The 27,051-nt window shown below is 36.0% G+C and overlaps 1 protein-coding gene across 1 annotated transcript in view; it reads right to left on the bottom strand.

Moving 5' to 3' along the window:
• LOC140153656 (uncharacterized) overlaps positions 1-27,051 on the bottom strand; it is a 114,299-nt gene that overhangs the window by 30,836 nt on the left and 56,412 nt on the right. The window contains 7 exon segments of the mRNA XM_072176456.1: positions 95-224; positions 1,367-1,446; positions 3,920-4,069; positions 13,968-14,100; positions 14,348-14,646; positions 14,649-15,428; positions 20,355-20,416. Of these exon segments, the coding sequence (XP_072032557.1) occupies positions 95-224; positions 1,367-1,446; positions 3,920-4,069; positions 13,968-14,100; positions 14,348-14,646; positions 14,649-15,428; positions 20,355-20,416 (1,634 nt within the window).

Consider the following 27,051-nt stretch of genomic DNA (forward strand, 5'->3'; position numbering starts at 1 on the left):
CATACGTACCTATGGTTTTATGTTGCTTTACCTACAATACAATGAATAAGAACCTTTGAAATTTGCTCCAAGCATCCACACCTTACACACTTACCTTGCATGTTTCTTGCAGGGCAGTGAGTTTGGAAGACACAGAGGTGAGATTTTCTTTAAATTCAGACTGGAATGTAATGCAGTAAACACGTTCAGCAAAATCAGGAATCTGAGACAGCTCATGTAGAAACCTACAAGAAGAAAAGCAAACGAGACCTTAATAATGCATAAGTCCGGTTCTTACTCCACATCACAGTGCGATGCGATGCTGCGATGCTATAAATACTGAAATCTGAGCCAGGTTTTTACAAGCTTGGCGGTAAAAATTCTCATCGCGCAGTGGAAATTTCGGTCCGCGATGGAGTTGGATTTTGTTCAACTTTATAGCATCGCGCTGCGATATCGCAGCCCTTCACACTTGTGATTGGCTGCTGTAAAATCAAGGTCGGTAGAATAACCAAAAAAGGAGATGCTGACCCCACATGCTTTTAAAACAAAATATACATTTTAATTTCATTGTGCAATGCGCGCTGCGATGTGGAGTAAGAATCGGACTTTAGTCTTACTGGTGTATGTTCCCAAATGGGTATTACACAAATAAAGAGCATTGTGTTTGACTTCACAGAAAGTAACATAGCCGTTACAAATACGCCAATAGCTTCAGAACTATTTATCATATTCACAATATTTAAACATAGAAAGTAAGGTGGTTTATGTATGCTCATTTTGATACCCCACTCACCCAATTCTGTTATATATTACCAACACATCGGTATTTTTAAAGAAAAAAACCTTGAATTTAAAAGTTACAGTGAATTGTATTGTTTTCAGGTTTTACATGCCACAATGCATGCCTTTAATAACCATCGATCATTGTCAGCGCAACTTTTAAATTCAGGGTTTTTTTTTTCTTTCAAAATACTGCTATGTGTTTGAATTTGAACGAAATTGGGCTATGTACAACTTGCAAAAGTTTCTGGAAATATACAAACAGCAATGCTAATTTGTTCAAATTTAACCAACGATTTGGCCTTAATATTTTGAACATTTTCTTGAAAATGGGTTGTGCTGGGTGCACTTCTGAATTAAATTTTGCAAATTTAAAAATTCAATCTTACAGATTTATCAAAATCTAACAAAATTTAATATGAAGGTATACAAATTAACAAATTTGAGCTCTTTTTATTCATTAGATTCCATTTAAATCTGCCATTTGCACTGTCTATGATTGTTCCAAAATGTCAACATCTAAATCTACTGGAGACTTTTAAGCAGCATTTACACAACAATCAATTACAATAAATCTACAACTGATAATATTTATAACTCTTACTGTTCAGGTTTGTCCAATGGTTCGTCAGTTTCTTTCTTTAAATAGTTATCTATTGTTTTGAGCTCATCTGATTGAGGTCTCTGAAAACAAGCAGAGGGAAGGATAAACAATCATATACCATGTCGGTAGTCAAAATAGATGATCATACTTCAGTAACATGACACAAAACTATACAGCAAATCAGGCCATCATATACTACCACCATACCAAATTTGAAGTTGATTGGTTATTGCTTTAGAGCTGCAGAGTTGATTAATGAATTTGCTTCCACCTGGACAGCCAGCCAGCCAGCCAAACGGACAATCATATGGGTGATAACATAAGCCCCACATATGTGTGGGGGCCAAAATTTAATTGTACATTTAGTATTAGTTCAGAGACTCTTGAGGTAGCTCTTGATATTTTAAGAAAATATTTCAAAACTTGGGACTTTTATGTTGAAGCCTATGGCTAGCATACAGAGCATTAATAACCCACAGTGTTGCCAAAACTTTTCAGCGTCAAGGCGCGGCGCAATGACTCGCCAGGCCGCGGTAAAGGATTCTCAAGTAGCCCAATTTTTTAAGCTTCCAAAAAAAACTCCCGGTAAAAAAACTGGGAAGTTACTGACTGATCAATAAATGGTCACAAAACCCATTGTAATTGCAATTTGGAGCTTCAGAGACTTTACCTTTATAAATCGGCTAAATTGAAAGGAAAATCCATCAAATTATACTGCCGCTGCCTGAGACAGGCAAAAGTAGCCCAATTTTAGGCAAGTAGCGGCATGCTTTTTTGTGTAGCGGCAAGTGATCGCCAATTAGCCCAATTGTGCGCCTAAGGCGCTGCGTTGGCATCACTGATGACCCATAGAAAATGTGATCTGCTTTTGTTAGTTAAGATTTTACGGATCCAAACCAAAGTCTCATTAATTTGTAATCTCTGAATAGTACAAAATAACAAGACAATATTGACAAATCATGAAATCTACAAACAGAGACCACTATATAAGCCTCTACAAAATGTGGGCACATTTTACTGAATTTATGAAAATATTTCATACAAAAACAACTATTATGCAATGCCTGTCATTTCCAGTGGCTCTCGATATATATATATATATATATATAACCCAACACAAAGCTTGTCCTATATTTAACCAAAATATTGGTCATTTGAAAATGGATGCACAAGACATATGCACCATACAAAATAATAACAACCACCGGATATTTTTAGGACTTCATCATGTTTATTTCCCACACGTATCAATCATCTATCATGTAATTTCACAGATTGAAAGCGCCATGTCTCAGATGATATTTAAGGAAATTGAAAATATTTTTAGATTTCAGATTACATATGATGCCAACAACATTCTAACATTAAGTATGTAATTACATCATGTGCAAGTAATATAGACTCGTAATAGCTGCCTTGTGATGTATTTTATAGATTTAATATGATACCAAATATTCAGCGATTGTCTTTTTGTTATATATTTGTGATAGGGCAGCAATTTGGGAACAAGTTGAAACAAAAAGGAACTAACCAACAGTCTTATTCTTGAAATATGCTTTTTAAAATAATTTTAGAAATAATATGTGATGCGATCAAGCAAATCAGTCGGAACTCTGCAATCTTAGTTTTGAGATATGGGTCAAATAATGTATGTAGGGGTGGGAAAATCAAAATTGACTTTTTTTGTAAAAATGGAAGGGAAAAACATTCTTCTTTCAAATGAAAATATTTTTTAATGAAATTCTGAAGGGAAAATGTTAAAAAAGTGACTTTTTTGACCCCATCCAACTTCGATAATTGTCAAAAATTGTGAAATTATTCCAAAAGAAGCTCAGATTTAGCGTTTTGTTATGCCAAATTAAAATGTATTTTAGGTGTGCTAAAAATGACTCAATTAAAGAACTTTAAACTTGATTTTCTGTTTCTTTCTTTTTAATGTACCATGTTCAAATTGTTGTAACTTTGTAACCAAAGGTCGTATTGACATGGGGTTTTCACTAATGTGGAGCTTTGAATACGCTGAAAATGAAAATGTAAGAATCCTAAAATTGATGCGGACCTACTACAGACTAATTTTGCTTGATCGCATCACATATGTCAAGTCAATGATTCTTGAGATAATTGGCATCTTGAACATGTCAGGAGAATTCCAAGTAGTCTAATCATTATTTTTCAGAGTTGTAGTAAGCTCTGTTAATCATTACTATGTGCATTCAAAGGTCAGCTGGTAGCATACAGTTGTGTATAAGCATGTCATACATGTGGCAAACAACTTTGAACAATTACAAAAACAATTTCAAAGCAGCAATTCTACAAACATTCAAGTACCCTATTTCTAATTATGAAACTACATCAACACCATCTATAGGTAAATTAAGTTCTTGGCCAAGCTCAAACGTACCTTGAGTGTACTAAGCGTGCACACAATGTAAGGCGCATGCATGCTTTCTCCTGTACCGTGCTATGTGGGGGTGTGTTTATCGCGGAGCCACTAGCGTTTTGAGTGTTAGTACTTGGCTAAGAATTACCTAATTTACCCGTAGAGTCACTTACAATTTCATACAATGATTGCAGGTTTTCTAGATCCAACATTGACGTGTCCATTTGTAGCACCGCATGTCTGATGTCGCTCATTTCTACGTGAAGACTGGACATGAAAATACCGACTGCTTGAGAACGCTTGTTGTCTAGTAGTTTCTTTGCCTGGAGGAAAAGTGATAAATGGCAAATGATAACAAAATATTAGAAACTGTGCAGTACCGGGGAGTACCGGTGTAGTACCAGTGCAGTACTACTGCTGGTAGACCCTGTGCAGTAACAGCATTGGTACTGTGTAGGTACTCTCTGTGTACCAGCTCAGTACCGTGTACCTGTGCAGGCAGCTGCATCTTGTAGGATTGGGGCTAAATCATACAATGATTGCAGGTTTTCTAGATCCAACATTGATGTGGGTACCGATCGGTGATCATGTGTTTGGTACATGAGGGGTCCTAAGGTTTGAATCCTGGGGTATTAAATCATTTCTTTGTTTATCTTACCTCCTTTATTTGTTCCTTCCTTACCTTCCGATAGGAAAAAAAAACAGTGTTCAGAGTAGGGGTGAAATGTCTTCCACCCTTATTTTGCTTTCTTGGGAACAAACTACGGAATTATAATTAAATTATTGTCTTTCCTGCCAATTTCAACAGGCACTGTTCACCTCAAGAGAAATTTCCAATATCTGAATGGATATCAACACCTACATGCAAGTTATATAACATCTCATGTTGCCAATAGCATTTTTTGTAACCATATCACACCAAACTTGGCAAAACTGATGACCACAATAAACAGGAGATGGGTATTGTTTCATGCTTAGAAGTCATCTAATATCACCAGTTATATATACATGTACACTGTGAACGGGCAACAGCATGTACTCCGATGCATCCTTCATCAAACACCATTAGCTCAGTGATCATAATGATTTTGTTGAACAGGTAGGTGCCATAAGGCTCAAGAAGGACCCAATTACTGAAATTGACCTACTTCTTGCCTGATTACGTCATCTACTGGGGGATTATTAAAATGATGAAATGAAAGTAAAATTTGGGAAATTCCGCACATAACCAGTGTGACTGAAGTCAAGATCATATTCTTTTGCCCGGGGTACTCAGTACAAATGACCATACGGGGACGTGCAGAAAATATGGGTAGCATTTTCAGCCTTTTGGTATATCAATGACCCCTTTTTCAAAGCCTATTTTGGTATATGAATGGCTCCTTTTTTCAAAATTTTCTCGGAAAATAGCTCAATTATTCCTTAATCTAGCCAAAATTTCCCCAAAGTTTTGGGAAAATTTGTAAAAACTAATTAAATTTGGGTTAAATTCGGCCAAAAATTTGGACTTTTGGTATATCAATGGGTCCAAATTTCTTGAAAAATTGGTATATTTATGGGTCCACTTACAAATTCTCAGCTGCACGTCCCTACCAAAACCAAACTTGAGTACCTCCCCCGGGTTCTTTTGTTTCCTTCCAAATTAAAGCAAGTTTCAAAATAAAGTTTCCATTTTCAAATTTGCTGATGATCTGGTCAGTGCTACCTTAAGATTGAAACTTAAGCTTTGACACTTTGTAAGAATCCTTATCAGCAGGTTTGTTGACATGTAGGGAAACACTAGACTTGTTAAGGATTCTCTTGTGTATCACTTGATCAGAATGGTATACCAAAAATGCCAGGTATCCGCTTACAGTAAGAGAAACATTGGGATTGATTCCATGCTCAGAATATCTGGCTTTGTGTTGGTAACTTGTCAATATGTGACAACTAACACTGACAGTGTAGGTTACTTCTTGTATAAACAGTGAATAACTCAATGCCATAATCTGACTATAGTTGGTAGATTCCACAAACTATTATCTTTTGCAAAATTCCTTTGCAGTTTTTATTTTGGCGCAGTTTATGGCATAAACATGAAGTCGGGTTGAACCACATCATTATCACATCAGCATCTCATTCGCCGATTAATCAGTGTAGCATCGCGTGACGCAGTCGTGATTTTACGCAATCGGTTGGCCAATACGAAGGAATTTTGCAAACGATAATACTCCTGATTTCAGAAATGTACAGTACTAATTGTTTGATATTAAAAAACCATTAACTTGTTTTGACAAATGAAACATAGCTTTATTATATCTTAATCCTTAACTTAGAAGTTCTAACTAGCAATAAAAGCAAAATTTTTAAAAGCTTTGTAAATTTTGCAATTTGAGGAGAAATGGGCCAAAAACTTGCAATTTTGCATGATTTCTTACAATTGAAGTCACAAAAATTAAAGACTTGGCCCAAGTCTAAGCATTTAAAATCTTGAGTCTAGCCTATGAGTTTGCTCATACATTTAATATTTTATGTTAATTTCAATAACTGGTTATAAAAGATATTAGAAAATGTGTTTCCAAAAATGAGGGTGCATAACCAGAAGTAAGTCTTAGTACAGGTTTTTAGACTTAATTGTTTTGGTATATGAAAAACGCATGTTTTGGCCCTTTCCACAAATTGGCAAAATATTAAAATTTGACTTTTATTGCAACTTAGAAAAAACTGAAGTATTAGGATTTAGCTATGTTTTATTTGGCAAAATAACATAAAATATTTTTTATCCCAAAAAATTAGTGCTGTATTTTTCTGAAATAGGGAGCAATCTTGAAACAAGTGGTAATTATGCAAAGAATTTGTAAACAAATTATTTAGACTAGACCACCACTTATTAATGGATGGATAAACAGTGACTCATAGAGTTTTACAACAGAATATACCTTGTATCAGAAACCTGCATGCAGAGCTGTGTAAAATTGGCTTTGCCATACTGCACATAAAGGAAGTCCACTCTCTTTTGAGTGGTCACAATTCTATACACGGTCGATTAAGTACATTGAAATTGTTTTAAATCTGTGAAGAATTTAGTATTACCGGTACCTGCAGTTTGATACCTCAACTTCTGTAAAACAAGAACTCCAAATCGCCAAGATTTTTAACAATTTTATGAAAATTGGATCGATTTGAAAAACTTTTATTACTGTGTATGCAGATATGCTTTGATGGATATCAACCCACAGCCATTGGCGTACGCAAGGGGGGTGTTACGGGTGTGAAACACCCCCCTTGAGTCTGTCCAAAAAAATAAAAATGGGGGAGAAAAGGCAAAGAAAGAGAGAGAGAGAAGAGAGAGAGATAGAGAGAGAGGAAGGGGGGGGGGGAGAGGAGAGGAGGGAGATGAGCAAATCATAGGGGCCATATTAGCACAATTATCATAGGCCTATAGATGCATTAACTACCCCACACACAATTTTTTCTCACCCCTATACCCGGTATTGGCAGGCAACGTACGTACATGTGTCGATAAATGTTAACACCCCCCCACATCATCACACATCTACCCTGGCAACGTACGTACGTAAAGGTTTATTGTTAATTTACATGGATATAGGGCCTACATGTTAACACCAACACTCGTCTCCACATCGTCACACCCTACCCCCGGACCCTACCCCAGCAACGTAGGTAAAGGTTTTGTGCAAAAAAAAAATTGAGTTCGGGTCCTTTTTTTCTGTTTGAAGCAATGATTTAAATAGTGTAAAAATTATGCACTAAATGGCTTCAATCGGACCTTCATTTTGCAATTTTTTCCAACTTCTGCAGCAGGGAAAACTCTTGTTCACGAAAGGCTTCATGGACCGTTATTTCACCAATTTTCGGCTTTTTCAAACTAAAATTTTACACACTAATAAAGCCAAAATGGTCCACCAAATCGCTTCAATTAAGGTCTTCATTTTGCAAAAGTTTCTTAATTTTCAGGGGGGCACATCCCCCCTCAGACACCCCCCTGCGTAGTGGATAAACAAGTAGCCATTTTTGCTTCTGCTTTCGACATTTACCAATTTGTGTTTAACACAAATTTATAGGCCTACAACTGTACAAAACTTGTTACCGAAAAGCTTCATGGACGCGTCATTTCACAAATTTCCGGCTTTTTCAAACTAAAATTTTACACACTAATCATGCTAATAGTGCCAAAATGGTCCACCAAATCGCTTCAATTTGGTCTTCATTTTGCAAAAGTTTCTTAATTCTCAGGGGGTACATCCCCCTCAGACACTCAGGCTTCATGTACCGTTATTTCACAAATTTTCGGCTTCAAACTAAACATTTTACACACTAATAGTGCCAAAATGGTCCACCAAATTGCTTCAATTAGGTCTTCATTTTGCAAAAGTTTCTTAATTCTGAGGGGGCACATCCCCCTCAGACACCCCTAAGGCGTCGAGCAAGCAGCGGACGGGATGACCCTTCTGCTGACCATTTCTTTACTTTAGTATTTTTTTTTTATCATCACACCCCCCTTGAAAAATTCCTGCGTACGCGCATGCCCACAGCAGCTGGAGGGAGTATCCCATCATGCATTGCAGTCAATCTGCTTGCTCCATACAAATACATATAAAACATATAGTAGGGGCAATTTTGGACCTCCAGTGACCATCATTTCTAAACAGCAATTTTTTGATGGATTCTTGTACTTTGGGGTATTTTAAACAAAATAAGCTCCTATGTCCCTCACCAAAGTGTGGGCATTAGCTGGGAGAGGCCAAAATCCAAAATGGCACGGCGTGGCCATTTTGAAAAAAGTGAATTTTCGGTATCTTCTGAGCGCTTTGGTCGTTTGAAGTCATTAAGGTGTCATTTTCGACTAATTTTGTGGTGAGAAATCCATTAAAGGCATTATTTTACCCATTTTTGGCCATCTTTGTCATCAAATCCAAGATGGCCGCCTTTAACTGTACGAGAAATACATTAAATTATACAGTACATTGAGAAACAACTCATAAAATGTATTACAACTGCACTTAATTCATCGTTTGTATTATAAATTGAACACCGATTCAATGTTTGTAACATTTATTCACAAATGAGATAAGTCTGCTACTGAAAACAATCCAAAATGGCCACCCATAGCAACCAAACACCTCTTAGCAACGCATCAAAATACCAAAAAATCAACTTTTTTTGACATATAGGTGCATTTATTATACCTATTCTTAGTATATCAAGGTTGACTGATTGTAAGAAAGTGAAAGAATGGTCATAGGGGTTGAGGTAAACAAAAAGTTCAAAATGGCTGCCCTTAGCAACCAAAAACATCACAGTAATGCAGTAAAACTACTATAAAATAAGTGATTTTTGACCTTAACATGCTTAATGTGTATGTAATTAGTCTTATCCTAGCAAATCGAGGCCTATTAATTAAATGAAGATACCAGTTTGATCAAAGGAGGTCAAACAAGTCCAAAATGTTCAAAATGGCCGACCAAAGGAGACCATAGCAACCACATTTTACCTAGCAGCGCAATAAAATGTCTATAAATCATGCACTTTTTGACCTGGTTGAGTATTCAATGTGTCTTTTTTTTAAGTAAATCATATCCTATTGATGGAATGAAGATAACAATTTGGTCAAAGGTGGTCAAACTACTGATAAAATATCCAAAATGGCTGACTAAAGACGGCCATAGCAACCAAATTCCACATAGCAACATGATAAAATTACTATAAATCATGTACTTTTTGACCTGGTTGAGTATCAAATGTGTCTTTCCTAATACATGAAAGCACATTGATGGAATGAAGATAGCAATTTGATCAAAGAAGGCCAAACATATCCAAAATATTCAAAATGGTCGAATAAAGGTGACCATAGCAACCAAAATTCAAATAGCAACGCTGTAAAATTAATTAATGAGATTGTCTGCTATACCTCGTAAAATTTAGAAAATGTATATATTTTTTATATTTTAAAAGTCATTAGCCGTTTTGAACCATAAGAGGTTGTTTCTGACTAATTTAGTGATAAAAAAAATCCATTCCAGGTACTATTGTTAGGTTTTCTGGCCATCTTCATCATTAAATCCAAGATGGCCGCCATCGGCTGCACTACTAGAAATCCACTGAATTTTGCAGTATGCATTTATTTAAATGAAACCGATAAAACCATGTTATTCACTGTTTTCACTATTAATTCAAAAGCTATTCAATTCTTGCAATATTTATCCACAAATAAGATCATCTGCTACCTCATCCAAAATGGCTGCGGTGAAATTTTGAAATTTGTAAACAATTTTGTATCTTTTGAGCAGCCCAGACAATTGTCCCAAAATTAGTTTTACCAAATTTTAGAATTTCTAATTAAGAAGTAAATCTTGTAGCCCATTATGAAGATTCTGAGCCAAAAAGTGTGTTTTTTTTTACACTTTTTAAATGTAATATAACGTTTTCAGCTTGCATTCCAGGTTTTACAAAGCTCGTATTCCATATTTCAACTACGGAAACCAATCAGTGCCCGAAGTTTTGATTTATTTTTCATCCACTTAGGTTTGGCTTAACCCACTAAAAGGTAAAACTTTAAGGCTGATCATTTTAATTATAAATGTAGTGTGTGTGTAAAAGTATATTTCTCAAAAGGGAGGAGAATAAAATAATCTATTTTTAGTATCAAAATTCACTGAAAACGTTAAATTACATTAAAAAAGTGTAAAAAAACACACTTTTTGGCTCAGAATCTTCATAATGGGCTACAAGATTTACTTCTTAATTAGAAATTCTAAAATTTGGTAAAACTAATTTTGGGACAATTGTCTGGTCGTTCAAAGGATACAAAATTGTTTACAAATTTCAAAATTGCCACCGGCAGCCATTTTGGATGAGGTAGCAGACGATCTTATTTGTGGATAAATATTGCAAGAATTGAATAGCTTTTGAATTAATAGTGAAAACAGTGAATAAGATGCACTCAAAACATGGTTTTATCGGTTTCATTTAAATAAATGCATACTGCAAAATTCAGTGGATTTCTAGTAGTGCAGCCGATGGCGGCCATCTTGGATTTAATGATGAAGATGGCCAGAAAACCTAACAATAGTACCTGGAATGGATTTTTTATCACTAAATTAGTCAGAAACAACCCCTTATGGTTCAAAACGGCTAATGACTTTTAAAATATAAAAAATATATACATTTTCTAAATTTTACGAGGTATAGCAGACAATCTCATTAATTAATTTTACAGCGTTGCTATTTGAATTTTGGTTGCTATGGTCACCTTTATTCACCATTTTGAATATTTTGGATATGTTTGGCCTTCTTTGATCAAATTGTTATCTTCATTCCATCAATGTGCTTTCATGTATTAGGAAAGACACATTTGATACTCAACCAGGTCAAAAAGTACATGATTTATTGTAATTTTACTGCGTTGCTAGGTGGAATTTGGTTGCTATGGCCGTCTTTAGTCAGCCATTTTGGATATTTTATCAGTAGTTTGACCACCTTTGACCAAATTGTTATCTTCATTCCATCAATATGATATGATTTACTTAAAAAAAAAGACACATTGAATACTCAACCAGGTCAAAAAGTGCATGATTTATAGACATTTTATTTTTTTTTTTAGGTAAAATGTGGTTGCTATGGTCTCCTTTGGTCGGCCATTTTGAACATTTTGGACTTGTTTGACCTCCTTTGATCAAACTGGTATCTTCATTTAATTAATAGGCCTCGATTTGCTAGGATAAGACTAATTACATACACATTAAGCATGTTAAGGTCAAAAATCACTTATTTTATAGTAGTTTTACTGCATTACTGTGATGTTTTTGGTTGCTAAGGGCAGCCATTTTGAACTTTTTGTTTACCTCAACCCCCTATGACCATTCTTTCACTTTCTTACAATCAGTCAACCTTGATATACTAAGAATAGGTATAATAAATGCACATATATGTCAAAAAACGTTGATTTTTTGTTATTTTAATGTGTTGCTATGAGGATTTTGGTTGCTATGGGCGGCCATTTTGGATTGTTTTCAGTAGCAGACGATCTCATTTGTGAATAAATGTTACAAACATTGAATCGGTGTTCAATTTATAATACAAAGGATGAATTAAGTGCACTTGTAATACATTTTATGAGTTGTTTCTCAATGTACTGTATAATTTAATGTATTTCTAGTACAGCCAAAGGCGGCCATCTTGGATTTGATGACAAAGATGGCCAAAAATGGGTAAAATAATGCCTTTAATGGATTTCTCACCACAAAATTAGTCGAAAATGACACCTTAATGACTTCAAACGACCAAAGCGTTCAGAAGATACCGAAAATTCACTTTTTCATAATTTCTTCCGGCGGCCATTTTTGATTTTGGCTTCTCCCAGCTAATGCCCACACTTTGGTGAGGGACATAGGAGCTTATTTTGTTTAAAATACCCCAAAGTACAAGAATCCATCAAAAAATTGCTGTTTAGAAATGATGGTCACTGGAGGTCCAAAATTGACCCTACTAATAAGTAAGAGCCGCTTAGATATCGAGAGCTATGGATAGTTTCACAATACTTTAGAGATCATATTTTTTCAAACAAAAGTCTAAGCTCCCCTGATATAAGCAAGTAATTGAAAGTTGAAGTAAGGGATTTTGTGTACACTTTCTAAGGCATGTGCAGTTCGACTATACTACATCAAGAGAGCATGATGGGATACACCTTATCAGCTTCTGTGGTATCAACCACACAAAATGGGCTGTTGCAGTTGATATCCATACACCTCTTAAAATAACACTATCTCCCATGCAGGGGATGTAGATTTCAAATGGAAGCACCCATTCAGGTAACCCCATTTGAAATTAAAACTGTGTGGAAGATTAAGGGATGGGGTATGAACGTTTGGACAGTGTTTATTGTGGGACATTAGATCACATCAGACATATCGAATTGCATTCTGAATATGAAGAATGTCCTTCTGATATCAAATAATTTTGATTTTTTGAAATTCGCAATGTAATACACATTTTATGGCAAATCATTAAAAATTGATATTTTCGATATTTAACAGTACTTGAAGTAAACTTTATAAATCTGATGATTTAAACTTAAAGTGTATGTAGGTGGGATGAAAAGCCGACGATCAATTGAAAATTTTGACCTTTCGTATTGAAGATATGGATTTTTTTCCCAAAACACCAACAAAAATAGGTCTTTTTGGGAAAAAATCTGTATCTTCAATATAAAAGGTCAAAATTTTCAATTGATCGCCGGCTTTTCCTCCCAGCTACATACACTTTAAGAATATATCATTAGATTTATAAAATTTATTTCGAGGACTGTTATATATCAAATATTTGAAAAATATCAAATTTTAATAATTTGTCATAAAATTTGTATTATATCGTGAATTTCAAAAATGAAAATTATTTGATATCAGAAAGACATGCTTCAGATTCAGAATGCAATTCGACACGCCTGAGGTGCTCTCATGTCCCACAAAAATACTGTCGAAACGCCATAAATGCTCATTCTAGATCCCTTAAAGGAGTGTTTCGTGATCCTAGCATCCTCTTTTTATGACATTTTTCAGTACATATCCACGAAAAAGCCTATTCCCAAAATTTCAGTTGATTCCGATTTTATGCGTTTGCGAGTTATGCATGATTATGTGTATTACACTGCTCCATAGACAATGCGTTGTAATTTCGTTCTGGTGCACCAGAACGAAATTCAAATTTCACGATATCTTTGCAAAACGAATTAATCTGCAAGAAATATTTTGTACATAAACATTATGTAGCCAGCGGTTTCCAGTGATATAAAAATCTCAACTTTTTTTGAGAAAAGTGGGGGGATGAGGTTGTGGATCACGAAATGCCCCTTTAAGGTAATGTCTTCAATAGGGGTGGGAATTTCAACTGGAATAGCCAAATGCTACTCAAATTTGAACAGACTGCGGTCAGTGCAGTTTCTTTCCAAATAACGAGAGATGTTGATAAATTTTTATACACTGTGTGATCTGATTGAATTTGCAGCTTGTCAAATCACCAACTTTTATAAAATCATTGAAACCTAGAAAATATAGAATTCTTTTTTTCTTTTTACACAAGAGAAAGATCAAAATCAAGACAACACAATTATTCTTAAGATGTTCATAGCAAATTCAATGTTCTTTTAAAATTCATTAAATCAGCCATTAGCTGATATCACCCTTTTTACCACAATTTGACTTCTGAATGGAATTATATACACACCTTTTTGGCTTTTGTTTTTTTGTAAGTATCAGACAATGTCTTCTTCTTCTGAGGCACCTTCTTTGAGAACATGTCTTCAAATTCATCAGCGTTGAATTCCAGCACATCTAGCTCTGACCATAGCGTGGTTGGTCTGAAAGAAAGAAAGGGTGTTATCAAAACAAAATTAATATTAAATATTTTCAGATTAATTCAAAAATTACTGAAAAATTAAAATTATTATTTAACTTGTCCTCTAGCACAATTGTATATTATGTAACAATTAATTTGGATTAAATCTTCAAAACAGAAACAAAACATAACCAAAAACAAAATGATGTAACACAAAATATTACTTTTTTATTTTACAGAACTTTGTGGCAGTTCAGTTTGACACTTACATTTCTCCATCTTTTTTGACCATTTTATGCAGTTGTATTCTGCTCCAATACAGGGCTCTTAATGGTACTTTTGGTTCAACAAATGGTTTCAATGGTCCTTTGCTTGAAGATGGTGGCTGATCTGAAAATCCACTCATAGGAGGCGGTGGAGGAGGCATTCCAATACCTCCAGGTCCGGGTGGAGGAGGTGGAGGTGGAGGAGTTCCATGGCCTCCAAATCCTGGAGGAAGTGGGGGTGGAGGAGGTGGGGGAGCACCACCTGGTCCAGGTGGAGGAGGAGGTGGTGGTGGTGGTGGTGGGGAGCACCTCCTGGTCCAGGAGGAGGTGGAGGCGGAGGAGGAGGAGGGGCACTCCCTGGTCCTGGTGGAGGCGGTGGTGGTGGAACAGGAATTTCAGAGACATCTGCAACAGATGGCGGAGGAGGTGGTAGCACATCGCTAACTGGCGTATGTGGTGTCACCTGCACTGATACGTTAACAATATCCGTCTGCACTGATATGCTAACAGTTTCTTTCTGCTTTGATACACTATCAGTATCAGTCTGCGCTGATATGCTAACAGTGTCAGAAGCTGGCAGTGTCTGCGCTGACATGCTAACAGTATCAGATGGTACCGTCCTTACAGTTCCTGTCATTGGAGATGTCGCAGTGTCCGTCTGCGCTGATATGCTAACAGTGTCAGAAGCTGGCAGTGTCTGCGCTGACATGCTAACAGTATCAGATGGTACCGTCCTTACATTTCCTGTCATTGGAGATGTCGCAGTGTCCGTCTGCGCTGATATGCTATCAGTATCAGTACCTGGCAGTGTCCTTAAAGTGCCTGTCGTTGGAGACATCACAGTGTCTCCAATTCCTTCAAACATTTCAATCTGTTTTAACAATGCCTGCCTAGTGGCGGCTATTATATCTGTATTCACTGACATGTCGACAGTTTTCTTGCTCCACTGGATGGGAGACAGAGCCTTGGAGGACTCAGTGACTGATTCCAGTTGTTTTCGTAGTAAGGAGACCTGCTCTTCTATGTTTGACATCTCAGCTGCGTGAGCTGCTTTCATTCGATGTAACACCAACTTTTGGTTTATCTGTAAGTGGGAAAAAGAAAAGACAAAAATCCTAGTCACATGCATTCATTGCAACTGTTTGATCGATTAAAAAAACAAGAACAAAAACCATTGTCAATATTTCCAATGATTGATAAGCATCACCCAACAACCACATATACAGGCTGTATCAAAATGTTTGGTACTCATCAGTTTCTAGTAATATGGATATGACTGCCACATCAAAATGCAACATACATTGTAGTATCCACAAAATTTGTTGATTAATTTCATAAACAGACATTTAACTATAAATTATGGTCATTTCAAGAGGATCCAATGTTGCATTTGGAGGAAGCAGACTTTCCAATAACCATCAAAACTGATGGGTACCAATCATTTTGATACAGCCTGTATTCCTATATAAACACTGTACACATATAGTCTCTACAACATGTAAATCAATGTGCATTATTCTTTGGTTGTGGCTGCTTTACACGAAGAAACGTATAAAAAACGTATAAAAGACGTATAAAGTTGTTCTCTAAAACCGCGTTTTCTCAGCAATCAAATATTGCAGTGAGTCAAATGTTGGTGCATGGATGTATCTTAACACTATTTTTGTGTGTTTATACAAATTTTTAGAATCCGTTTGAAAATCCTTCGTTTAAATCATTTTTACGCACCATGTTCACAAGATCAAAAACACGTTCCATGCAGTTTTTTTCAAATATTCGCTGCGTATAAAACCACGACGAGTGATTGTTTTCTCCTTTTTTGTATTGCACTACAAATCGACCAAAGAAATAATGTTGCCATGGGGAAGAACCAAATACAGTACCGATTAAATTTTATTAGCCCGTTTTTGGGAACAATTTTCGAGAATCTTGTACCACAAAACACTGTTATGTTACATTATCGATATCTGGATTGTGGAACGTTAATTTTGATTTCTAACTGCCTACATTATTTCTCAAAAGTATGTCGATTCCTTTACCATTTGAATTTCACTCCAAATGTAAGCTACTGTTGCCAAAATCGAGGTTTTTCGCCATCGATACCTCCGACATTTACAGCGGTGATGAGATTGTTTATCATAAGAGCCTGGTATGCACTATTCCATAATAGTCAGTTTGAGATCAATCGATTTCGCAGATCACTCAGTAGCTCAATCGGTTAGCGCGTCGGACTCACGTTCGACTATATAATACTATATAGTTTTGAGCTGGAAAACTTTGGTGCGTGTTCGAGTCCCTATGTGGTCCATTCCATCTATTTTATTTTATTTTTCTCTCACTTTTTTCTTGTTCGTTTCTTTCTTTCTGTCTGCAGCAATTGATTGTTTTTGCCCGTTTTTTTTTTCATTATATAATTCAGGAATTTTTAGGCTATGAATATATTTTTACAAATTAGATTAACAAAATATTGGTTGTTGGTTTTGTTACTGTTGTTGTAGTTATTGTTGTAGGCTTATATATTGCATAATCAGGGTATAAATAGGCATATAGGCCTATTATAGCCTATAGAAGCATTGATTTATTTCACGACAGATATCATCCAGGATCATTTTTAAAATTGAAAATTTAGAAAATCCAAAGGAAAATTGCAGCGGCTGCCCACAATCACCCCCATCAGCCCATATGGTCCTATCATGGTCGCCCTTCCCTATCCCTGCAACATATAGGATGACTCATGAGCCGCGGTTTGTCCGTGTCCCTAGTTCAGATTGATACACTATTGTACGCGTGAGTTCATTCTTTTCTGCATGGCTGTTTCCATTATTAACTTACGCCCCTCTGGAACCAAGCCTTGAAAATCAATTGTATTTAACCTTAAACAGGAAATGCAACAAATGGAATTCTATACTTATGGATACATACATGTACAAGATGTATCAAAATGATTGGTACCCATCAGCTTTCAGTGATTATGAACAAGACTACCTCATCAAAATGCAACATAAGATCCACCAATTTTTCTTAGATTATAATGTGATAACAGGTTATAAACTATAAATTCTGGACATTCAAGAGGCTCCTCTATGTTGCATTTGGAAGAAGCGGACTTTTCAATTAACACCAAAACCAATGGGTACCAATCATTTTGATACACCCTGTATGACAACAGTAATCCAACCGATGTTGTTAAGCCTGGATCTAAAATGAGCGTTTATTATGCGTTTGATAGTATTTTTTGTGGGACATGAGAGCACCTCAGACCTATCGAATTGCATTCTGAATCTGAAGCATGTCTTTCTGATATCAAATAATTTTCATTTTTGAAAATCACAATATAATACAAATTTTATGACAAATTATAAAATTTGATATTTTTCAAATTTTTGACATATAACAGTCCTCGAAGTAAATTATATAAATCTAATGATATATTCTTAAAGTGTATGTAGCAGGGACGAAAAGCCGACGGTCAATTGAAAATTTTGACCTTTCATATTGAAGATATGGATTTTTTCCCAAAAAGACCTAATTTTTTTGGTGTTTTGAAAAAAAAAAATCATATCTTCAATACTGAAAGGTCAAAATTTTCAATTGATCGTCGACTTTTCATCCCACCTACATACACTTTAAGTATAAATCATCAGATTTATAAAGTTTACTTCAAGTACTGTTAAATATCAAAAATATCAATTTTAATGATTTGCCATAAAATATGTATTAAATTGCGAATTTCAAAAATCAAAATTATTTGATATCAGAATGACATTCTTCGTATTCAGAATGCAATTCGATATGTCTGATGTGCTCTAATGTCCCAAAATAAATACTGTCCAAACGTTCATACCCCAGCCCTTAATGCAATATTTGGGCGACACACATTTGGGAACATTATGTGAAATTTTTTGATTATCTAGTACCTTTTCAACTATTTGGTGGCTTAAAATTAAGAACCTGTCTTTCTTGCACCTGTCATAAACTTCTTCTATTCATTTCACTAAAATCACATATTTTCACTCCATTCAAACTTCCCTTTCATTCAATATCAACTGCAATCATGCAATTTCAGAAATATAATTTGTCTCATTTATGGGGAATTCCACAATTCCAAACAAGTAGAAACATGAATGGGTATTTCTTTACAGTAACCCACGCATGTAAACCTATTCTTCCAAACCTATATATATGTTGTATACACCTGTTCCCGTTCACAATTATGGAATTATGAAGTCATAAAGCGTGCAAATATTCTTGACTTTTATTGTTGGAATAATAGTACAGCATTCTTTTCTGTCTGGGTGTTTATTTAGTTGTAAGTAATTAGCAGAGAAGTCTTTTACAGAATTCTCTACAATGTTATTGCAAGTACAATTTCTGTCCTGTGGATCGAAAGTCCACAGGACCATATCTGTACAGCAGTAAATATTATGTGAATTGGTAAGTTTTTAGCGGGTTTACCATCGGACAAGTTTAGAGCTGTCAAGCTTTCGTCAGGAGTAGCTCTGACTTCTTCAGGACAAAGTTCCTAAGAATGAGACATGTAGGCCGCCCCTTGCCTACTGGTGGCTCTGAAAAGAGCCATTCACTGAAGACTGTCTCTTGTCAACAGAGAACATGCAGATCTCGCCTATCTGCTGATGTTAAAGGTTTGGTAGCTCTGAAAAGAGCCGTTCACTGAAGACTGTCCCTTGTCAACAGAGAACAATCAGACCTTGCCTATCTGGTAATGTACAAGGTTTGGTGGCTCTGAAAAGAGCTGTTCACTGAAGACTGCCCTCACCTATCATCTATGCAGAGAGTTTGCAACAAAGTAGGTTGCCACGTAAAAAGCCTATCCCACAAAATATTATGTGGTTTGAATACTTATTTCTGGAGTATAAAGTTCCTGGTTCCAAGTGGGGTCCTTTACTGGGTGTTTCCAACTACATGTATCACTATCCCGTGTTGTCTTTGTGCTGTTCACAAAAAAGACATTCATAATCAAAATAAAGACATAATCTGCACTAATGCAGCAGTTGGATACAAGTTGGGTCCTAGTTGGGAATAGATAACAATTTTGGATGATGCAGATGATAGTTGCTTAGATAATGAAGAAATAGATCATTAACAATAAATGAATTTACTCCTGCTTTGCTAAACAATTGGATTAGGGTAGAGGTAGGAAATTTTCACTTGCTTGTTTTTCAAAGTGACTGTTTTTCAGATCTAGCAATCATATATTCTAGCATTGCAGTCTTTTTTGCAGAACAATACCAATACTACCAACTATGTTTTAAATGCTCATGTAGTTCATACTTGTTTATATATTTATGCAGCAACACACACAAACATAAATGAATTTGCAATTTGCATTTTTAATTATCAATTGATTTTTTCCCCATCTGAGAGCAGACCACATATGTGGCAAGACATATCAACCATGGAAAAAACACCTTCAAACATAGACCCATAAGTCCAAATTTACTATCAAACCATGGACCCAATCAGGACATACTCAGAGAACCATGTACTGACCCTGTACCCCCTATATAGGTAACTCCTGTTTAATAAATGCATTGTAGGCTTTTTGCAATCTTCTGAGGTCGATGGTAGACTGTGGATGTCCATGGTTCGGTTGTGTGTTCACAGATTATGGGAATGTAACAGGAAAAAGTCCACATTTGAAATGTTGAGATATATACCTTACCAACTCACCCCAACCCCCACACACATGACCTGTCAACCAGGGACCGAAACGAAAAACCTGCTATAAACGAGGATACCAATTTACTATTGAACTGTGGACCCAATCCGTTTACACCCAGTCAACCGTGGACCAACTCTATACCTACCAAAAGAAAACTCACTTTAAATGCATTTTCCGCTATTTGCACCCTGTCGAGGTAGGTGAGACAGTATGGCCATCCACGGTTGGTCGTGTGTCCACAGTTTATCGGAATGCAACAGGAAAAAGTCCATGTTTGATACATCTTAAAAACTCACCCCCACAGAAATATATACACACAAACCTTACCTTGAATGTATCCAGCATCGTTTCATATTGCCTCTGCATGCTCATAACCCGTGTTTGGTGTTCTATCAATTAAAAAAACAAGAACAAAAACCATTGTCAATATATCCAATGATTGATAAGCATCACCCAACAACCAATCAAATGTAAAACTGTTCCTAATCTTCCACCACATTACAGTGAGCACTGAAGTTTTCATCCATGACAATTAAGTCATACTGTGATGACGCTGAGGAATTTAGTTTGGCAAAAAGCGGAAACTTTTCAACGATGTAGAACACCAAGTTATGCATTGTGTCTTCTGGGCGCCGACACAAGAGTCCTGTGCCATTGTAAAAGCAAACAAATCATCATGGGACTGATACACGATTCCACTGGGGGTAACACAAAACTTTAAGAAGGATGTCACTCCTCTATTGTAAAAACTTTTCAACTGACCACTGCAAAGCAAATAACTCCCAACTACTAGTGATCTAATTCCCTTTTTAACACATAAGAAATGTTATCTGAAACCCCACCTGATTTTCCGTAGAAAGAAGTGTTTTTGTTGCAAACTGATATCATGTTAAACCTTGGGTGTCTGTGCTATTGCGCTCCTAGCAACATAGTTGATGTCACTTTTGCATATTGAACTAGACAGTTGAGGCCTATTATAGCTCTTGATTCAACAGAAAATGACCATGTCAAAATGCATAATGGGCTATTCCATTTTAAATCTATACACCCCCTGTGGAAGATTTTGAAAATATCTTCCACAGGAGGAGTATGAATTTCAAATAGAATGAGCAGCTCCATTTGAAACTCAGCCTCCATCTGTGGAAGATTCAGGTTGAATCTTTCTCAGAGGGTGTATGAAATTCAAATTGAGCTGCCTAATGTCATTCCATTTGAAATTCATACTCCCTCTGTGGAAGATATTTCCAAAATCTTCCAAAGGTGGAGTGTGGATTTCAAATGGAATGGCCCAATGCTGGATGGGTTGAATATTTTGATAAACGCTCATCCAGTTTCCAGTTACGCTCCAGGATGCATTGTTAACATTACAAACAGCGTAAAAAAATTTAGCATATGTGCCATGTCATTTAGATTTTGTTTACCTTTTTATCTAGTTCAGCTGCTTTTTACTTTAGGTTATTAAAATACTTTGAATGCCTTTTGAATAAACACTAATTTAATTTGCCCTTGACTGATATCTGTGACAACTGAAACCTGTGTAATTATTTTTACACAATTCGTATGTCAAAAACAATTGGATGCCTTAATCGGACTCGGCTGTCTTTCCTAATTATGGACTGGAAAACTTAAAACATCGTTTCACAGCAGTGGGATTGGTTTAATGGTTATCGGTCAATAAAACCTAAACATTATCCTAATCCTAAACTTCACCCTAACCCTAACCTATGACCTAACTCAAAATATAACCATACCTCCAAGCCTAACACATATACCCTAACCCTAATCTAAAATGCCCTAAACCCTAACTTTTTGCACTACTGACACTTCAGATTAATGGGCTGTTCTTGGTTAAATTACTATTACCTTTTTCGCCAGCGTCAGCTGGCTATCTAATTCGGAGATCGTCTTTGTTTGCTAAAGAGATTACGGGGTAGGGGGCCTACTAGCATTGGTTTGAATTACTTTGCGGAACTTTTTATGGTGAAAATATATAATAGACCTGTTATTGGATTTGTAAGAAAAAGAAAGTATGTTTTGCCGTTTCAACAAATGAAAACGCAGTGAGAATTTCAAAAGTTATGGTTTGAAGGAAATATGACATTAAAAGTTCATGCCAGGCCTATAATAGTTTCCACAGCATATCAACGAAAGAAAATTATAGAATCCTTGTTATCAGGCGTTCTTAGATTTACATTTGCAGACCTCCTGGAGATCAGCACAGCAAGTGATGTGAGTGTATTGATAACATGATTAAAACCTTTATGGACGTAAAAGTCAAAGTAAAAATATCCTATATCCTGTATCGTTTTATGGATAAAAATGACTCAAAATGTCATTTATGAAATAATTTATATCTTAAACATCAGTTTTGTCTTTTCAACGGGAAAAATTCGATGCAATTTCAGGGCCTATTTTTGATATGGGTATAATTTATATATATGTATGCCTATTATAATTGAACAATATCAGTCTTTATACATTTTATAATGTGCTATATTAAGTATAAATTGCGAATTAATATAGAATTAATGTCCATGTATAAGGCAAGTAGGATGGCAGTTTTTAGCCAATTAACTAAAAACTGCATTTCTTTATATTAATAATGAGCTAAAAGGCAGAAAAGACAAAAAGGCAGAACTGTCATGTGGACTGTCATGAAACATGATGGATCATAAAAAAGAGTGATCCTAAAAATGCCACCACCCAAACTAATTACAAGGCATCTTCTGCATTGAAGCTGGCTTTCCCTTTAAGGGGAATTTTATCCCTCAATATCTTGAATTTTAATATAGTGGCCAAAAAATTAAATTAAATTAAATACCTTGAAAGTTAAATTCATCTACAGATATAAAGTTTATTGAAATATTGAGTCTTACAATTTTGTTAATACTTGTAAGAAGTATTTGCCTATAGACAGATTACTTGCACACTGACTGAACAGATACAGTGATCAATGGCAAACATCAGTATTTGCTGTCAGGTATCTCTTGAAGTTGTACCTTTTAGTCTTAAGTTTAATGCCTTTCAGGACCTTCCATATCAATAGACAAACTGCAAGAACCAAAAGCCCCGGCACAAGCCCAACTGAATAAACAAGTATCTTTCAATGCATTTTATTACATATTCTAATTCTATTACCCTTATTATGACCTATTATTGGAAATAACGCACCGTGATTGGACAAATCGCATCACATAAAAGCAATATATTTGTAATTATGTGCTCTGAATGTACATGGAATGCAATATTGGGCAAAGAAGGGACATTTCTATTTAAACCAAAAGCACTGCCTAGAGGAGAGCGTGGCCTAGTGGTTAAGGCATAGGACTGTGAACCCAAGGGTTAAGGGTTCGAATCCCAGGTCCGGCTCTTTGTGTCCTTGAGCAAGACACTTCACTCTACTTGCTTAGTGCATCGGAGGGCACTTTAAGCTGTCGGTCCCGTGTACATGCATATTTTCTCACATTAATGTAGTGTGCACGTTAAAGAACGTCACAGGCTATTCGAAAAGAGCAGGGGATCATCCCGGTCATGTTGACTGTACTTCAAAATACACTCATCTACTCTAGGTTCCAGAGTAAAAAGTAAGTACAGCTTGTCTGTACGCAGTGCGACAATACTCATACATATGAGGGAAGCACTTATAAGGAAGAAGAAGGTTGATGCATTTGGCATCACAGGGGAACTGAATTAATTACTTAAATTATGCATTAAGTTTCCTGTCAATTCTGAAACCTATTTCAGGACATTCCTACTAAACAAAGAGACAAACGGCTGAATAAGTCAGTGTATGCTATACAAAGTACACTGCAAAAATAATCATATCCTCAATTGAAGCAATCATTAATTTATATGTCTGCAGTCTGATCAATCGGCTAATGTTACCATTTTTCCCAGAACTCAAACATCTGGGATCCATTCCTTGCAAAAGCAAAATTTTAAGTTCTAAAATAGCAGCAGAAAATAGTAGAGCAGTAAAAATTCTATCAAGATTTCATTGATCTGTTTGTTCGTTCATTTGCTATTGTGGGGTTGGACATCATGCATTATGTATACCTTTAATCAGAACCGAAATGATTTTGATAAAAAGTTGGCCACTTAGTTTCCCTATAATAAGCAAAGAATACATACAATGTATAGTACATACTAATAAAGGGAAAAGCAACGAAACTAGTTCCAAATTGGCAAATTGTGAAAAATTCAAAGCGTAAAATTTACCATTTTCTCAGTATTCTGAAAATCACCATGGTTTCGTGCTTTCATACTACATGTATATACTAGTATACTAGACAGAAATTGAGAAAGGTTATTGGTGCATTTATTGAGTATGGGACATTAACCTAGATATCGTCAAATTTCATCTTAAAGGAACAATTTGTGATACATTCGATTTTCCTTTTGTCATGTTATGTTTAGTTTGTAGGGTATACATAGCTCCCATGTGTCATTTCCAGTTAATCATTCTGATTAACTGATTTCTGAAAATTAAAGTTGAAGACTAAAGATGCAAAATGTAATACATCAAAAATTCTTCCCTGTGTTCACTTGGGGATACTATTTATCACCCTAATGTGGCATTGACATCAATGTAATGCAGCATCTGTTTCATGCATGCATCTATGTGTATCTAGGTGTGTGTACACCAGCGCTTTGAGTGAATACTAGCGACCCGGGCTAGCGATTTAAAGTTGCACCCAAAAGTAATACGCACTGACCCCAGGGGGATCACTCCCATTGTGGCCTGGCCCTGTACACCATCCGTGATAATCAACTTTTGAAAAGCACCCTAAACAAGGATTTAACCCTTGGCTAAAACGATACCCTAAACATGGATTTTCAAACCCTAAACAGGGATTTTATTCCTTGCATCAAATTTCATACCCTAAGTTTCATTTCTGCGTATTGCCATTGCAATTTTGCTATCCTTTTCCCCGATTTTTCATGTTTTTGACACCCTAAACACGCGCGTATCGTGCCTACCCACGAAAAAATAACCTTTTTATGCGTTTTTATTATCGCGGATGGTGTACAGGCTACAATGGGAGTGACCCCCCCCCCCAGTACTGACGTCACTGCCACATCAGGGTGAAAAATGAAAAACCCATCATCTTTCTTTTTGGTTTGCGGGCAGCACATCATGTCCTCACTAGTCAGATCTGGCCCATGGCTGCCACTTGTGAACTCTTAATACTAGACTAGGTTTAGCTTGCATCTGAACTCCTCCACTGAATTTCAGTCTCATCCTCTAGCTGATGTGTCTTTTTCTAAACTGGTCCTGCATCTGTGCCTGATAAGGGCTAATATTTCTAATGATATGAAAATCTCTTTTTTTAACTTGATGCTAGCACCTTGGATTCTACATGTAGTTTTGCATATATAACTTCAGCTGTTATATCACAATCTAAAACTGATATTTATATAGCATATCACCTGCTCTGAAGCTATCTCCCATGGTATGGCCATTAGAAATTAATTTTAGCTTGAAATCTCAGAGCAACTACAGTATATATCGACATTATACTCCTAATGTAGGATTGTACAATATAGAGACTATCTAGATAGCAACATTCCCAATATGATTATTGTATCTTAAATCCATGGCTCCTGATATGCCGCAGGAAATATTTTAAAGAGTTTCAAGCCAAAGATATTGTGAATACATTACATGAGTCTAGAAATTGAAGGCACAAGTCAGTTATTGTTGCTGCTATGACATTAGGAAATTCACACTGAAGCGATAGCCACAAATAAGGCAGATTCATATCAACTTCCATGATTCAAATTACATTGTACATGAATGTTGTATGTATGATCTGTTAAGGGATGTGAGTGGTTTTGTTCACATTTAGTTCAATAATAGGCACACCACAGATAATCTGTGGGCACACACTGGCCATTCCAGTTGAAATCCATATTATATTAGGCACTATATCGACAGCCTACTACGCTATATAAATTACCCAAGTCAAGTTTTGTACAAAAGTACAAAATATGGTGCAAGCATGCATTTAAACATAATCTTTCACTAATCTTTGCACAAGAACAAATGATAATGATACTAAAATAATTAGGGTGATTACGTAAATGACGCATGCTTGAAATACATTTTGTATTTTGTTCTCAAAATGACAAAAAATGACTTGGGCAATTAGCATAGCAGGCTGACGATGTATAAGTTGTTTCGAACAATGTACATTGCATATGTGGATCTGCATCGATCCAGATTTAGTCTAATCTAATCTGGATTGTAAAACATGGGCTGGGAACCCTACATTACATAAAACCTGCCATTCACAGATATGCAGTTATACATAAAAGATTGCATCATAGATCTTACGATGTGTAGTACGTTACACATAGGGGATTTGTGTGATAAATATGATACTTTTCTCAATTTCAACCATCATTTTAATGTAAAATGACATTTTTGATTACATTACATCCAAACTGGATTTGATGTAATATGATCCAATGGTAAATCATAACAATTTCATATCTAAATGTCAAAGTGACAATTTTCCATACTTTGGCTACTAACCATCTGCAAATTTTTTTTGCTTGATGATGACTTACAAAATGCACTGTTTCAGCAAGTATAAAGCTTGATTCAGACTCTACATCGCAGTGCGATGCGATGCTGCAATGCTTTTAAAACATCGCAGCATCACACAATGAAATTAAAATGTACTACAAATATATATTGTGATGTCGCGGCTGCGATATGGAGCCTGATCTCCTTTTATGGTCATTCTGTCGACCTTGATTTTCCAGCAGCAAATCTCAAGCAGGCACGGCCGCGATATCCCAGCCCCTTGCGAAAAAGTTCAACTCTCATCACCGACAAAATGTCCACAGCGCGATGAGAATTTTCACCGGCAAGCTCATAAAAACCTGGCTCAGATTTCATCGTGGCTGTGGTACTGCGGACGCGATGTGGAGTCTGAATCGGACTTAAACCTGAAAATAGCATGATGGGAAAATATCACTTCTTTATTTCATATCCTAATTATTAATGTCGCTTGAA

This window comes from Amphiura filiformis, chromosome 5 (assembly GCF_039555335.1).
Source record: "Amphiura filiformis chromosome 5, Afil_fr2py, whole genome shotgun sequence".
Lineage (NCBI taxonomy): Eukaryota > Metazoa > Echinodermata > Ophiuroidea > Amphilepidida > Amphiuridae > Amphiura > Amphiura filiformis.